Source organism: Lampetra fluviatilis, chromosome 41 (assembly GCF_964198595.1).
Source record: "Lampetra fluviatilis chromosome 41, kcLamFluv1.1, whole genome shotgun sequence".
NCBI classification, from domain to species: domain Eukaryota; kingdom Metazoa; phylum Chordata; class Hyperoartia; order Petromyzontiformes; family Petromyzontidae; genus Lampetra; species Lampetra fluviatilis.
This window is the reverse complement of record NC_136315.1, coordinates 5,375,336-5,388,975: the sequence shown is the minus strand read 5'-3', so window position 1 is coordinate 5,388,975 and position 13,640 is coordinate 5,375,336. Positions and strand designations below refer to the sequence as shown.

Here is a 13,640-nt window from a genome sequence, read left to right as displayed (position 1 = left end):
ACCAACTCTTACTGCCAAAGTCCCGGGTCGCAGCTGCTACCTGGTGTTAGAGCGTGTCACGTGATGCAGCGGAGAGTTCTCCCCTCAAGCACAGTGAACGCGTGATATCTACACAATGCGCCAAAATAAATAAACCGCTTGAAACCGTCTGTTTACTGATTCTAAACAACTATTTATACAAGCTGTAGTAATAATAATAAGGTAGGATAACGTTTCAGTGACTCAGCAGTAAATGATGAGGCTGGTAAAAAAAATATACATTTAAAACTATATTTAATATTGGCTGCCTTTGCTCATTGCCCGTGTGGCAGTTAGTGCAACTCAGAGATTACAACGAACAAGCAGTCGGTCTGTCTCACTCAAATACCCCCAGCTGCACAGCAGTCCGTGGTGCATTGTTACGGCCGTGAAAATGATTTGCCGTGTCTCGCACAGATCCAGGTGTAGGCCATCCTCCCCGCACTAAAGACCATCGGAGCGTATCACTCGGTAGATGAAGATGTTGAACTCACACAGCTGACAGCTATCCGTATATAGACAGTACCCATATATAATGCCCTTTATAACCAGGCATGGTGGCACGTGCCTGTTAATATCCACCACTCTGATGGTGGGGTTTGTTGGATGAAGCAAAGATGGAGTCACGGTATGCGTAGGAATACCCGCTCGCTGGACAATCGATAACATGAGGACAAATGTCCATCTCTTTGTACGTGTAAAAAGAAACATATTTTAGTCTCATCAGCCTGCATGCCTTCCGATGGAATTAAAAAGTGTATGCAAAGAGAATGATCATGAGACCTCCCTTGCCAGTATCAGAATATAAGAATAGGTTTTACCCTTTCTGCCAATAAAACAGGTGTTTAGATTATAAAACACCAAACAGAAACCTTTTTCCAGGAATCGGACATAATATCGTAACACCTGTTTTTTTTTATTGCCAGAAAGGGTAAAACGTATTATCATATACAAAGCGAAGGAATGTGTTCTGTTTTGTATGTTACCCATGATTCCCTGCAAGGACGTAATTCATATTTACAGGTTTTTTTTCTGGGCAGAAGTAGGTTTCTTCATCGGGAACATCAGGACATTTTACTCACCAGAGGGGGGGGGGAGCATTCGATCTACTCATTAGGGGAGGAAACCACATAAATTGGCATCGACAATTTCCCTCACTCTGTGGTCTGTCAGTAGGTGGATGGGGGGGGGGGGGCATGTGGGGGGGATACTCGCAATGTATAATCCCATTTCAGAAATTTGTGACCATGACGTCAGCACGTAATGGCCTACTCATGGGAAAAAGGTCACGTGACGCTTAACGTCCGCTGTGAAGCAGACGGCGCGTAGCGTTATATCTTTTGAAAACGGTTTTTACAACGGCAGTCTTACTCGGGGTGGCCGCCGAATTTGAACCACGAACTTCTGCAACAATCGGCGAGCGCGCTACCGCGTGGCCACGTCTTAATGGCAAGCTGCGCGTCGCAGTTAAAGCGTTGTCCACCTCGACCACTCGGATGTATTCCTGATGTACCTCTTTCCTGCGACGCCAAACAGCACCGCCCGATTACTATTTCAACTTTTTATTTTATTTTACCAGGTTAGGCTCAAAAAGGCAACTTGGAAATAGCATAAAACAACACCGTGTGAAGGTCTCCCAGCTGGGCAATATAGGTTTAGTAATGCATTGATTAATAATTTTATTTTGACTATTAAGCTCAGCTTGATTAAAAATCAGAATAGGTTTTGCACTTTCTGGCAATAAAGCAGGTGGTAAGCTGTTCAAACACTAAACATACACCTTTTTCAAGGCATCATGTCTGCATTAACCACACGGACTTGTGGTGAACATGCAAACAAACATGTTCTGATCATCTTTACGAGAGTTATCGTGGCCCCTTCTGTTGTGGGGAGATGGCACAGACGGACGTAGCTACCATATTAACGCTTGCAACTTTAATTGTAAAGTGTGAAAAAAAATCATCACCTTCTACATTGTGACCCTGAATCGTGGTGATGTTTGGGGAACGGCAATATTCGAAGTTTCGAGTTCATTTTGCTTATCCAGGTGAGAGAACTCACGAGACCACGGTGAGTGACCTGGGGCATCAGTCTACTGGTGAAGGGGGTGGGTGGTGGGGCGTCGATGATTGCTGCTGCTCTGTAATAATCCCAACTTAAGTTAAGTTGTGCGAATCGCTAACCCCCCCACCAAATTTCTGAAACGAAACGGGCGATTTGTCGTTGGCCAAGGACGAGCACAAGGCAGACACGCCGGTGTCGGACGACGACGCGAAGCAGGCGGTGAGCGTGCACCACGCCCTGGCCACGCGCGCCACCGACTACACCAAGCGGCCGCACGTGCTCAAGCTGAAGACGGCCGACTGGCGCGTCTTCCTCCTGCAGGCCCCGTGAGTGAGATCCCCTGCACGCGGCGGCCTCGTCGCCGTGCCGAGGCGGCCGGGCCGCCAGGCCGCCGGTGTGCGCTTGCTGTCTTGAGTTTCGAGGGCATGTATGGTTGAGCTTGTTTCGCGCCGTACGTAACCAACCGTGCTAATCGGAGGCGCGGGTTTTGCGGCTCGGGTTCCCTACATCCTGTCCGATCTTACGGCTGCCCCCTTAATTTTTCACCATTGCGCTCCTCCTGAGTCGTAAAGTCCGGTGCCTTTAGTTTTCAGCTTTTTCCCAGAATCCTTCCAGCATCCTTTGGCGAGCCCTCCCCTGTGACAGTGTGCCCCGTCCAGATTGTTTCCACCCCCGAATTTTTACAGTCGTTTGTTTCTCCGCTTGCCGCTGGTGAGTTACCCTTTGTGTTCTTTCAAAGCTAACCCCCATCTCAAGCCTCTCCAGTCTTGTAATTTATTACTTTCTCAGCTTCTGTCTCTGCTCATCATAACACCACATTCCAAATTAGAGTCTTTACAAGCCTGCTATTCAATTTCCAGCTTATCCATCATGTTTTTGCTAACATGCCACTTTTCCCACCACAATCCTAGCTCTGTTCTCCTTCAGACATCTATAATCAGGGTTTAGCTCCGCTTAATAAAACTGAGTCATCACAGCATATGCTGTTGATACCACTACACCTTGCTATCGCTTCCTTCCATCTGCACTTCTGTTTGGTTGCGCAGTGTGAGATTAAGTTTATTCTGCGAGGAAGAACCCTAGTGATATTTATAATAAATATGTAGAACAGAGGCGCGGAATATAAAATTATACAAAAATAGAAATTATGCCAAGTAACAACGAAATCTAACAATAAAATAACTGCAAATAATAAATAATTATTGCTTTAGGATTGTAGTAACGCTTATGACTCGTTCACACCGGAGTTGGAGGCACACTTGTTTATTTAACACCACACGTTGTGACATACACACTGAGGGGGTATCGGCCCCCTCACCCGTCTATCTGAGGACACACCTCTCTAGCTAACCCTAGCCTGCCTCTGAGTCCTCCACTAATGGGCTAGGGGAGGCTATCTTGGCCCGACACTGGTCAGTCGGGCCCGGTACCCAGAGTCCAGACCAGCACTGGCTCTGGCCCTGGTACCACGCCACTGGCTCGAGCCTGCGCGGTCCTGATAAGGACGGCGTACCAGGGGGAGTCCAGGGCTCTCTCTAAGACGTCTTCCGTCTTCTCTCCTTTAGCTAAACATCACTCCTGAGCCCCCCGATACATTCCCCTTTTATACACCCCCCTCCCTGAGGGGTGGGGCCCCGGGGGATCGTAACGTCCGAAGCGCGGACGTCGTAGAGGGCACCTGCCCGTACACTGACGTAGCCCCGCCCACTGTGCTTGTTTACCATAGGCTGCCATGCATAACGGGCTCTCTGTAACAGCCCTACATCACTCCCCCCCACATAGCATGCAGCCGTCCCGGCTGCCAACATACAAAATTTGACAATAAAGGTGCCTTCACCCCCTGACGTGTGCCTCACTATTTTTGAACCATAACAGGAACCAGAACAAGACACAACAACAAGATGAGAAACAACCCGTCGCACCCCCCCGAATAAATACGAATTCCGTAAAAAAACAGCTTATATACAACCAGCAGGGAACCCACCCCGCACACACAACAAACGGTGAACCCAACATATGTACATCCGAGGAGCGGGAAACACACCATCCACACAACAGCCAATAAACACAACAGCTATGTACACATTTTCCGGCCTCACAACAGTTTGCGCATTTTAGCGCGCGTCCTTGCAGCGGGCCCCTCACACGGGGTAACCCCGCGTGGCGGACCATCAGGTGGCGACTGTCCGTCTTGAGGTGAGCATTCCTCTGACTCCGCGTGACCCTCGGTATCCGCAGGAGGGGTGATCGGGCGTGAGCCCGTCACTCCTGATGCTCCTGAAGGTGGCACAGCCGGCAAGGCATTTGGTGAGAGCGACAGAGACGGACCCAGCAAGTCGGCCGACCCCCCACATGTTTGGCCACGCGCGTGTGAAGTGGGGTTGTGTACCGCAGCGAAGGGTTTTAATCTGGAGGGGTGCACGAACCATCGCCGCTTCCCCCACTTGATGCGCACGCACTGCGGACGTAACACCTCCACCACTTCCACAGGGCCCCGCCACGGCCGCACAAGTTTAGAGGAGGTTGCCAGTGGCACCTGGGGGCAGTGCAACCATGCCTTGTCCCCCGGCTTCCACTGCAGCATGTGCGCTCGACTCAATCTGAGGCGCTCATTTGCCTTCTGACGGAGGTCAGAGTTTTGCATTGCAGCATCCCGTGCCTCGGTCAATTTGTCCAGATTAAATTTAACGTGGTCAGCCAGATTAGTTTTTCCCTGCGGCACGGGGATCCGCAACTGGGCACGAACAGGCGGGTCTGGTTCTCGGCCGTACATGAGGTAAAAGGGAGAAAACCCCGTAGCCGCATGGGGTGCCATCCGGTACGCCGCCAAGACCCCCTGAATTTGTAGGTCCCAATCCGTTTGCGAGTCCGAAACTTGTTGTGATAACATGGACGAGATGGTGCGATGCAAACGTTCGACCATCCCGTCAGTTTGTGGGTGATATGGGGAGGTCCGAATTTTCTTTGTGCCCAGGAGATCGCAGACTTGTCTGAGTAGTTTACCGGAAAAATTTCTGCCCTGGTCGGTCAGCAGCCTCTCCGGAGCACCTTTGTCCAGGACATAACCCTGAACAAAGGCCTCCACGATGGCTGCTGCCGACTGGTTGGCCAAAGGCCAGGCCATAGGCCAGCGTGTAAAATACTCGACACCCGTCAACAAATATCTATTCCCTCTGGGGGTGGCGGGGAATGGTCCCAAAATGTCCAGAGCGACCAGCTCGTTTATCCTGGACACTTTGATCGATTGCAAGGGCGGGTTAGACTCCCGTGCCGGCGGTTTGCGTTGTGCACATTGAGGGCACGATCCCAACAAATCCCCCACATCCCTCGTCATGCCAGGCCAGTAAAAATCAAGTTGCAGCAAGGCGAGAGTCTTTTGGGTCCCCAGGTGTAGGAGGCGCTCATGAGCGGCCCATACCACCCTACCCCGCAACCCAGTAGGGACAACCAGCCGATGTCGACGTGACTTCCCGTCCCAATGCATTAGCAGACCTTGGCACATTTCCCATGCGTCGGAACCACCTCTTTTTCCCCCCGCCGCACCGCCAACGCGACGTCGCCACCCGAGGAGGGAGACATCCTCCATCTGGAGACGCCCCCATTCAATGACGGGCAACCCCAACAGGGAATCTTTGCCCTGTTGTTCGATCGAATTAGGAACCATTGCATCGTCGTCGTTGGCGGCCGCCAAGACAGGTACCGATGTGTCCCCTGGAGGCCTGCAACGTCCAGACCCCAGGAGGCATGCACACTCGGAGGTGGTTGGCAAGCGTGACAGAGCGTCCGCGTTGGTGTGGCGAACGCCCTTACGGTATGTGGTTTGGAAATCGTAATCCTGGAGGACCTCCAACCATCGGGACAATTGTCCCGATGGCTGTTGAACCCTCAGGGCGTACTGCAGTGCCGCATGATCTGTGCGGACGGTGAAATGCCGACCGTACAGATATGGGCGATACTGTTGGACGAAATGGACAATTGCCAACAGTTCCCTACGGGTGACACAATACCGTTGCTCCGCTGGAGACAACACCCGACTGCCGTACGCAACCACATGTTCCACGCCGTCAACCACCTGGGAGAGCACGCCCCCAATACCCGTGTTGCTCGCATCGGTGTCGAGCAAGAACGGTTTTGAAAAATCAGGGTAAATCAGGGGAGGAGCGTTTACCAAAGCATCCCGAAGGGAGCAAAAAGCAGCCTCCTCCTCCTGACCCCAGCAAAACCGAACCCCTTTAGATGTTAAAGCATGTAGGGGTTTGGCGATAGTCGCAAAATTAGCGACGAAGCGTCTATAATACGACGCAAACCCAATAAAACTCCTAACCTCTCCCACTGAGGTGGGAGTCGGCCAGGAGCTTACACACTGCGTTTTGGCGGGATCGGTAGAAATACCTGAGCGCCCCACGATGTGCCCCAAATAACGCACCGACTCGCGTAACAAATGGCATTTTTGGGGCTTAAATTTCAAATTAGCAGCCCGCATCTTTAGGAAAACCGCCCGCAACCTCTGGAGATGTTCCTCAAAAGTTTTGCCAAAGACAATGACGTCATCCAAATAAATCAGGCACGACTCCCATTGCAATCCAGCCAAAACCAATTCCATCAACCGCTGGAAAGTTGCCGGCGCTGAGTGTAAGCCCATCGGCAACCGGTTGAATTGAAACAGGCCGTGCGGAGTACGGAAAGCAGTTTTAGGCTTTGAATCATCGTCCAGAGGAAGCTGCCAGAATCCCGAAAGTAAGTCCAATGTGGAGAAGAATCGCGCTCCCGCCAAGGCGTCAAGCGATTCGTCCATCCGTGGGAGCGGGTATGCGTCGGCAACCGTAATTTTATTAAGGCGCCGAAAGTCAACGCAAAACCGCAACGAACCGTCCTGCTTCTTAACCAGGACGATCGGCGCTCCCCAAGGGCTGTTGGAGGGAGAAATTATGTCGGCGGCTAGCATGTCATCAACAGCCGATTTGACATGGTCCTTTTCGGCGGGACTCAACCGAAAAGGATTTTGGCGTATTGGCGCGCTGTCACCCGTATCAATATGGTGACGCAGCAGATGAGTGCAGCCCAAATCGTATTTATCCCGACTGAAAACGTCGGAAAATTCCCTCAGTAGTGTCTTAAGACGTTGGCGCTCTAAATTTGACAGGTCCGTCGATCCCGCGCAAAGCGCCTCGAGCCACCCTTCATCGCTGTCTGAATGTGGTCGCGGTGCAGGGGCAGCGCCGACATGACTCGCGACGGGTTCCTCACAGGGCACCGGCGTTGCGTGAGCAAGCACGGTCCCCTGTGGGACCACCACCGTCTGCGAGCCCACATTGAGGACCGCGATGAAGGGTTCTCCATCCCCTCTCACTATGGTCTGGGCCGGGAGTAAATTAGGTCCACTGACCCCGGCCCTAGACGGTCCCAGCAAAACCCCTTGAGCCCCAATGCCCTTAGCGAAGGGCCGCCGAAGTCTCAAAGGAATTAACATTTGCGCCCCCGGAGGAACGCGCACCGTTCTATCTACGAACGCCGGCACCGTCGCGAACGCCGTCCGGCTCGTAGCGGGGGATGGCAAAAACGCCATGCGTCGGCCCGATGGGAGCTCAATGCATCCCTGGTCGATTAATATCCTAATCGGCATTTTGGCCAGGAAATCCGTCCCCAGCAGGCACGGAACCGCCAGCGAGGAGGAAACAAAAATCGGCCCAGATAATTTAATATCCCCGACACAAATTTGGGCTCGAATTTGTCCGATGATGCCAAGTGAACCCCCGTTAGCAGCAAAGAATGGCACATTAACAGGCATCAAAGGACGGCTCTGGGCAGGGAGAATGTTATAAATCAACTCCGAAATAATGGTCGCCGATGCTCCTGTATCGACCAAGATGCGAACCTCCACCCCATCGATGTGACCCACAACGGCCGACGACCCCGACGACGCGGCTACAACCCGATGGGCCAACACGGACCACTGGCTGGGTTCAATGTGAGTACCCAGAGCGGTGCGTGTTGGTGCCATGGTACGCGATATTGGCCCCCCCTTCGCTGCGGTGTTTAAGTGTGCGACGGGCGTGTGCGTGGGCCAAACGTGAGGGGTGCCGCGACTCGCCGGATTATGATGGTGGAGCTTGTGACGAGGGCCGGCGTCCCGTTGAGGTGTCGTCCCGCGCTGCCGAGGAGAGCGGCACCCCGAGGCGACGTGGCCCCGGATGCCGCAGTTGTAGCAGCGTGGAAGCGCTGGTGGCGACGATGGACGTTGTAGATGGCTTGAACCGGCCCGGTCCCCCCGCGCTCCCGCTCCGTGCTGCCGTCGATGGTTGATGGCGCAAACCTCTTCCGCCGGGAGGGTGGCCGCAGCAACGGCGCGCCCGCTCGCCGCCTTGCTGGCCTTCCGTCGTTGAGAGGACAGGTTTGCGTGGAGGAGACGGGCCGCTTGGAGGGAGCACATTTCTGCATCGTCCTGTGCGACAATGACGATGTCTAAGTCGTCCGCCAGCAAAAGTATCTTTTCTGTCACCATGGCGTCGATCCCCTCGTCGTCCATTCGTGGAAAGGCTTCCTTTGCCAGCGCCAGGAGGCTTGTACGGTACGCCAGGGGCGACTCCTTCGTCCCCCGCTGGCGATCGTAAAAGAGTTGACGACAGTCCGATGGTGGCCCATACACAGCGGACAGCACTTGCATCGCCTTCCGCAGCGTGGAACGCCTCTCCTTCGTTGCCGATGTTAGTGTGGCGAGGGCGTCGCTGTCGAGGAGTGCTGGCAGTGCTCGGAGAGCCTCGGCGTCTGTCCACTGTGCCATCTCCTGGTGAGCGAGGAAGCGCCGCTGGAAGCCGCCCCAGTCGCCATCCTCGCCCACAAATTCCTTGAGTGGAGGTAGCCGCTGATGTAAGGCAGCGGCTGCAGAGGAAGAACGCACTCCCTCGTCCGCCTCACTCAACTCAGCGTCGGCGCGAACCAGCGATGGCATCGCCGGTCGCACCCGTGGTGACGTTCCGCCCGTTGGTGGTGACGCGGCAGGTACTGTACTCCCGCCGTTGGACGCGATGCTTAGAGCGGCCACGCCCTCAACAGCAGCTGCGGCGATGGCGGGAGTTTCAAAATGTTGCTCCGTGGAAATGGCGGGAAGGCGCTGTGATCGTCGGCTGCCGTTGCCCCGTGGCGGTCCCGCAGCCCCCAGCTGCGTGATGGTGTCGAGCATGGCGGCTGCGGCGTACAGCAGCTCGGTCAGCTTCGCGTGCGCCTCCCTCAGCCCCTCCATCGACGGCTCCCCTTCCTCCAGCTGCTGTGGCGTGGATGCGCCCAGCCCCGGCTGGTCGATGGCATCTTCAGCCGTCTCGGGCCCTCCGACTGCAGTGGTGTCTTCTGCCTCTGGTACCCCGACTCGAGTCGTCCGGCGTGTATCCATGTTCGTACTTTGTTTCACTTCTGACGCCAGATGTAGTAACGCTTATGACTCGTTCACACCGGAGTTGGAGGCACACTTGTTTATTTAACACCACACGTTGTGACATACACACTGAGGGGGTATCGGCCCCCTCACCCGTCTATCTGAGGACACACCTCTCTAGCTAACCCTAGCCTGCCTCTGAGTCCTCCACTAATGGGCTAGGGGAGGCTATCTTGGCCCGACACTGGTCAGTCGGGCCCGGTACCCAGAGTCCAGACCAGCACTGGCTCTGGCCCTGGTACCACGCCACTGGCTCGAGCCTGCGCGGTCCTGATAAGGACGGCGTACCAGGGGGAGTCCAGGGCTCTCTCTAAGACGTCTTCCGTCTTCTCTCCTTTAGCTAAACATCACTCCTGAGCCCCCCGATACATTCCCCTTTTATACACCCCCCTCCCTGAGGGGTGGGGCCCCGGGGGATCGTAACGTCCGAAGCGCGGACGTCGTAGAGGGCACCTGCCCGTGCACTGACGTAGCCCCGCCCACTGTGCTTGTTTACCATAGGCTGCCATGCATAACGGGCTCTCTGTAACAGCCCTACAGGATTAACACGATGTTCCAGTTCTCCTGTATAATGGAGGTAATTAATCTCTGTGGATTAAATTAAGGACTGTGGATCAAACCAAGTATAACCTACTCTCCCCTCCAGAAGCCGAGTAATCTATCACCGACAACATATTGGCATCCAAGGGCAGTCTCGGACTGTTTGGTTGCTTGATCGTGGTGGTTCATGGGAGGTGGAAAACATTCATCAAGTCAAGTTTGATTGGTGTGCAGAGATTCAAGATACGTGTGGAGGGCTCATGGGAGGGTTCGGGGGGAGGGAGTTCAGTGGCAGATAGTGGCCAACAGTCTCCACTGCAAGACACCCAAACTGAGGTTCAGTAACCCGTACATCTCCGAGGCTCGTGCCATTGTGGTGCATGCACAGTCCCTTTGTTCACCCACTGCCGAACGAGGGCCTCCCCACGCCGTGCGGGTCGTGGGAGTCATTTGACCATACTCAAACCGGAGGACCAGGCGCGAAATCCACGCGACCATGTGGAGAGAGACATGCACATTCCAAATATGCAGGGGTCAAGGTTGGGATCGAACCCAGGACCTCCTGCGTACCAGGCGAGGTAGTTAACATCAGTCCACTGTGAAGCAAGTGTGTCCACAGTGGTGCCGGTGGCATGTGTGTGGGTGGAAAGCAAATACGAGTGGTACCGTGATGTTGCCGTTGTGTGCATGCGTGTGCCCATGCGATCCGTTTCCTTGCGCTCGCAGGAACACCCAGGAGATGGAGTCGTGGATCACGCGCATAAATCTGGTGGCCACCCTCTTCTCGGCTCCGCCATTCCCTGCGGCCATCGGGTCCCAGAAGCGCTTCAGCCGACCGCTGCTGCCGGCCTCTGCCACCAAGCTGCCGCAGGTGAACTCACTCGGCCAATCGGCCTGGCCGCACGTGGCAACGCTTGCGAAGCGAAGCTTGGACTTGGTCCATCAGACTTTCTCTGTTACGTGATTTTGTGAAGTCATCGGTTGCAGAGCGTGGACCCAAATGTCTTGATGAGCTCGTCAAGGAGCATGAACCGTCACGCGAACTCCGGTCATCCTTGCTGCAGCAGCAGCGGCTTTTGGCTAACCATCTAACAAAGACGGTCACCGCATCACGCGCTTTCTGATGCGCTTCTGCGGCCGTCTGGAACGCTCTAGGAAGCCACTGGAGCTATGCACTTTTAAATCGTCTAGATTGAAATCGAATTTCTATACAACTGCTTGTTGTGGTTAGTTTCTTGTCCATTCTCCGTACCTCTGATTACGTACGGTGAGAAAGAAGTTAATCATACATACATGACGCAAAGCTGTGCGTGGCAACCATAATATTCCAATAATATTTAGACACTATATCAATTAAAATTATAATTCTTTTTCATTTTATTTTTAATTGATTCTTGGGTTTTTGGCCTAACCGAAAAAAAAAATCTATAATTAATCATGATATTGGCTACGCAAATCCTACCGTGTTAAATGCGTTAAGCATGATTAAATCTATATTGAAAACTCATTTCTTTAGAACTGCTTTTTCTGTTCAGTTTCTTCTTCCTCCTCACCTCCGATGAGCACGATGCGCTACGTACGCTGTGAAATAAGTTCAACATGCAGTACATACAACTATTTGATCAGATTCACGGAGGGTCATCGAGCAGTATAACAGGAACGCTTTTAAGCAACGTTCCCTTGGCGTGCCCCCCTCCTCATTACGGTTCCCTCTCCCGGCGGGAGGCACCCAGCACGTCGACTTACCTCGTTAACGCACGTCACCTCCAGGTGCGACGTTACTTTCGTTAGGGACACTGAATATCGACCTGCGGAGCTCCTGTCAGTGCAGTTAATTTCCCTTAACACACGTGCCCCTGCGAACTAGTTGGCTTTGGTGGCTGCTGCTCGCTCTAATAATGGTTTATACGACGCGTGCCGCCTGCCACCGCCGCAAATCTGCCCGGTTGACATTGCGATCCTTCTGCTGCTGCTGCCTTAATCAAGTCCCCGAGCCACATCCACTCTGCGCGGTCCCCACATGCGGTCAATAGCTTAACCCGAGACCCGCCCCTTGGTGCGTCAGCCTCCCTTTATTCGCCACTGCCCACCAAACCGTCAAACGTCTGTTGAATGCACACGAACACACACGCACGCTCACTCTCAAGTCCTGTCTGTAACCTTGACCTCCGAGTCCTGCCTTCCTAACAGTGATGAATGTGCCTCTCTGGAAAGGCGTGCGCGCTCGGGGTGACTCAGGGTGATGGGGAATGAAGGGGAAGGAAGCGGTTAATTGGGCGGTCCAACTAATCTTTTCTCACACGTGTATGTCACGCGCGCTATTGTCAAAGTGTTCGACGGCGCGTTGTTTTATGGAGTGAGCCTTGGTGGAACTCTGTGCGTGCGTGGCTCTTTCAATCTCTCTCTCTTCCTCTCTCTCTCTCGGGCGTGCGTGCGCGCACACGGGATGCCAGGAGGAGCAGCTTCGCTCGCATGAGGACAAGCTTAAGGGCGTGACCTCTGACCTGGACCAGCATCGCTCCTACCCACCTGACCCGCGTCGCGTGCGTGCCAAGGAAGCCGATGACTACCGTCTCAAGCAGCACTACCTCGAGTTCGAGGTGACTCAGCCGATCACATTTGCATCTCACAGCAGCGGCAGCTTTTGGCTCGGCCATCGAACTAAGACTGTCGCCGCATCGCTCGCTTTCAGATAATCTTTCACGGCCGTCTGGAATGCTCTTCCTTCCAATATTAGGAAGCCACTGGAGTTGTGCACTTTTAAATCATCTCGATTGACAAACTCATTTCTTCAGAACTGCTTTTTGTGTTTAGCTTGTTGTCCTTTGCCCGCACCTCCGATTAGCACGTTTGGCTACGTACAGTGCGAAACAAGTTCCACATACATCTCCACTGCTCTTCCCTCTTCCTTTCCTCTCTCCCATCGCTACCTCCAATGCCACAGCATTGTTTCCTGCAGGAGTGGGGGATCTGTTTCCTTAATGAGGAAAGAATAGTACTCTCAAATACCTTTGGCTGGGGCCACTCATTAACATGAACCTTAGCCTTATACAAAATAATTAGGATCGCCTTTACTGAGCGTGCTAAAATTAGAGAACGGTGCTACAAGATTAATCATATTTCACTCCAGTTCCCAATTAGTGCAGCTGAGATGCTTGTTGCAGTGATGGATACATATTGTATTGCAGGCTGTTTTTACCAAGTGGACTGCATCGTGTAGCCGCACGTCGTATGAAATAATGTAATGGGCCACATAGGGCCCAGAGCCCTTGCGTTTCCCACCCCTAATTTACCAAGATTCCAATTAGCAAATTTTTAATGATTATAAGTGCCAATATTCAAAAGTTAGTCGGATGGAAGATCGATAGAATGGATAAAAACGTGTGCATGCTTCCGAAAATGTAACCTGCTCAGGAACAGAATGAGCATGTGTACATGCTGTACATATATTTATTTTATATATGCATTTAAGACACGGTGCATACGTTTCAAGTCAAATAAGTTACACGTGATACAGTCTGTGCAAGCGTAGGCAGTTGTAATTGGGGGACAACTGTAAAAACAGTGCTTTTATTTAGAGTACACAAAG

At 53.1% G+C, this 13,640-nt stretch overlaps 1 protein-coding gene across 10 annotated transcripts in view; it reads left to right on the top strand.

Annotated features, from left to right (window-relative positions):
- Positions 1-13,640, top strand: part of LOC144946477 (PH and SEC7 domain-containing protein 2-like) — a 173,268-nt gene that overhangs the window by 151,368 nt on the left and 8,260 nt on the right. For all 10 annotated transcript variants that reach the window (XM_078875383.1, XM_078875381.1, XM_078875386.1 and 7 more), the window contains 3 exons: positions 2,251-2,408; positions 10,778-10,922; positions 12,505-12,651. In XM_078875383.1, the coding sequence (XP_078731509.1) occupies positions 2,251-2,408; positions 10,778-10,922; positions 12,505-12,651 (450 nt within the window). The remainder of the gene's footprint in view (positions 1-2,250; positions 2,409-10,777; positions 10,923-12,504; positions 12,652-13,640) is intronic.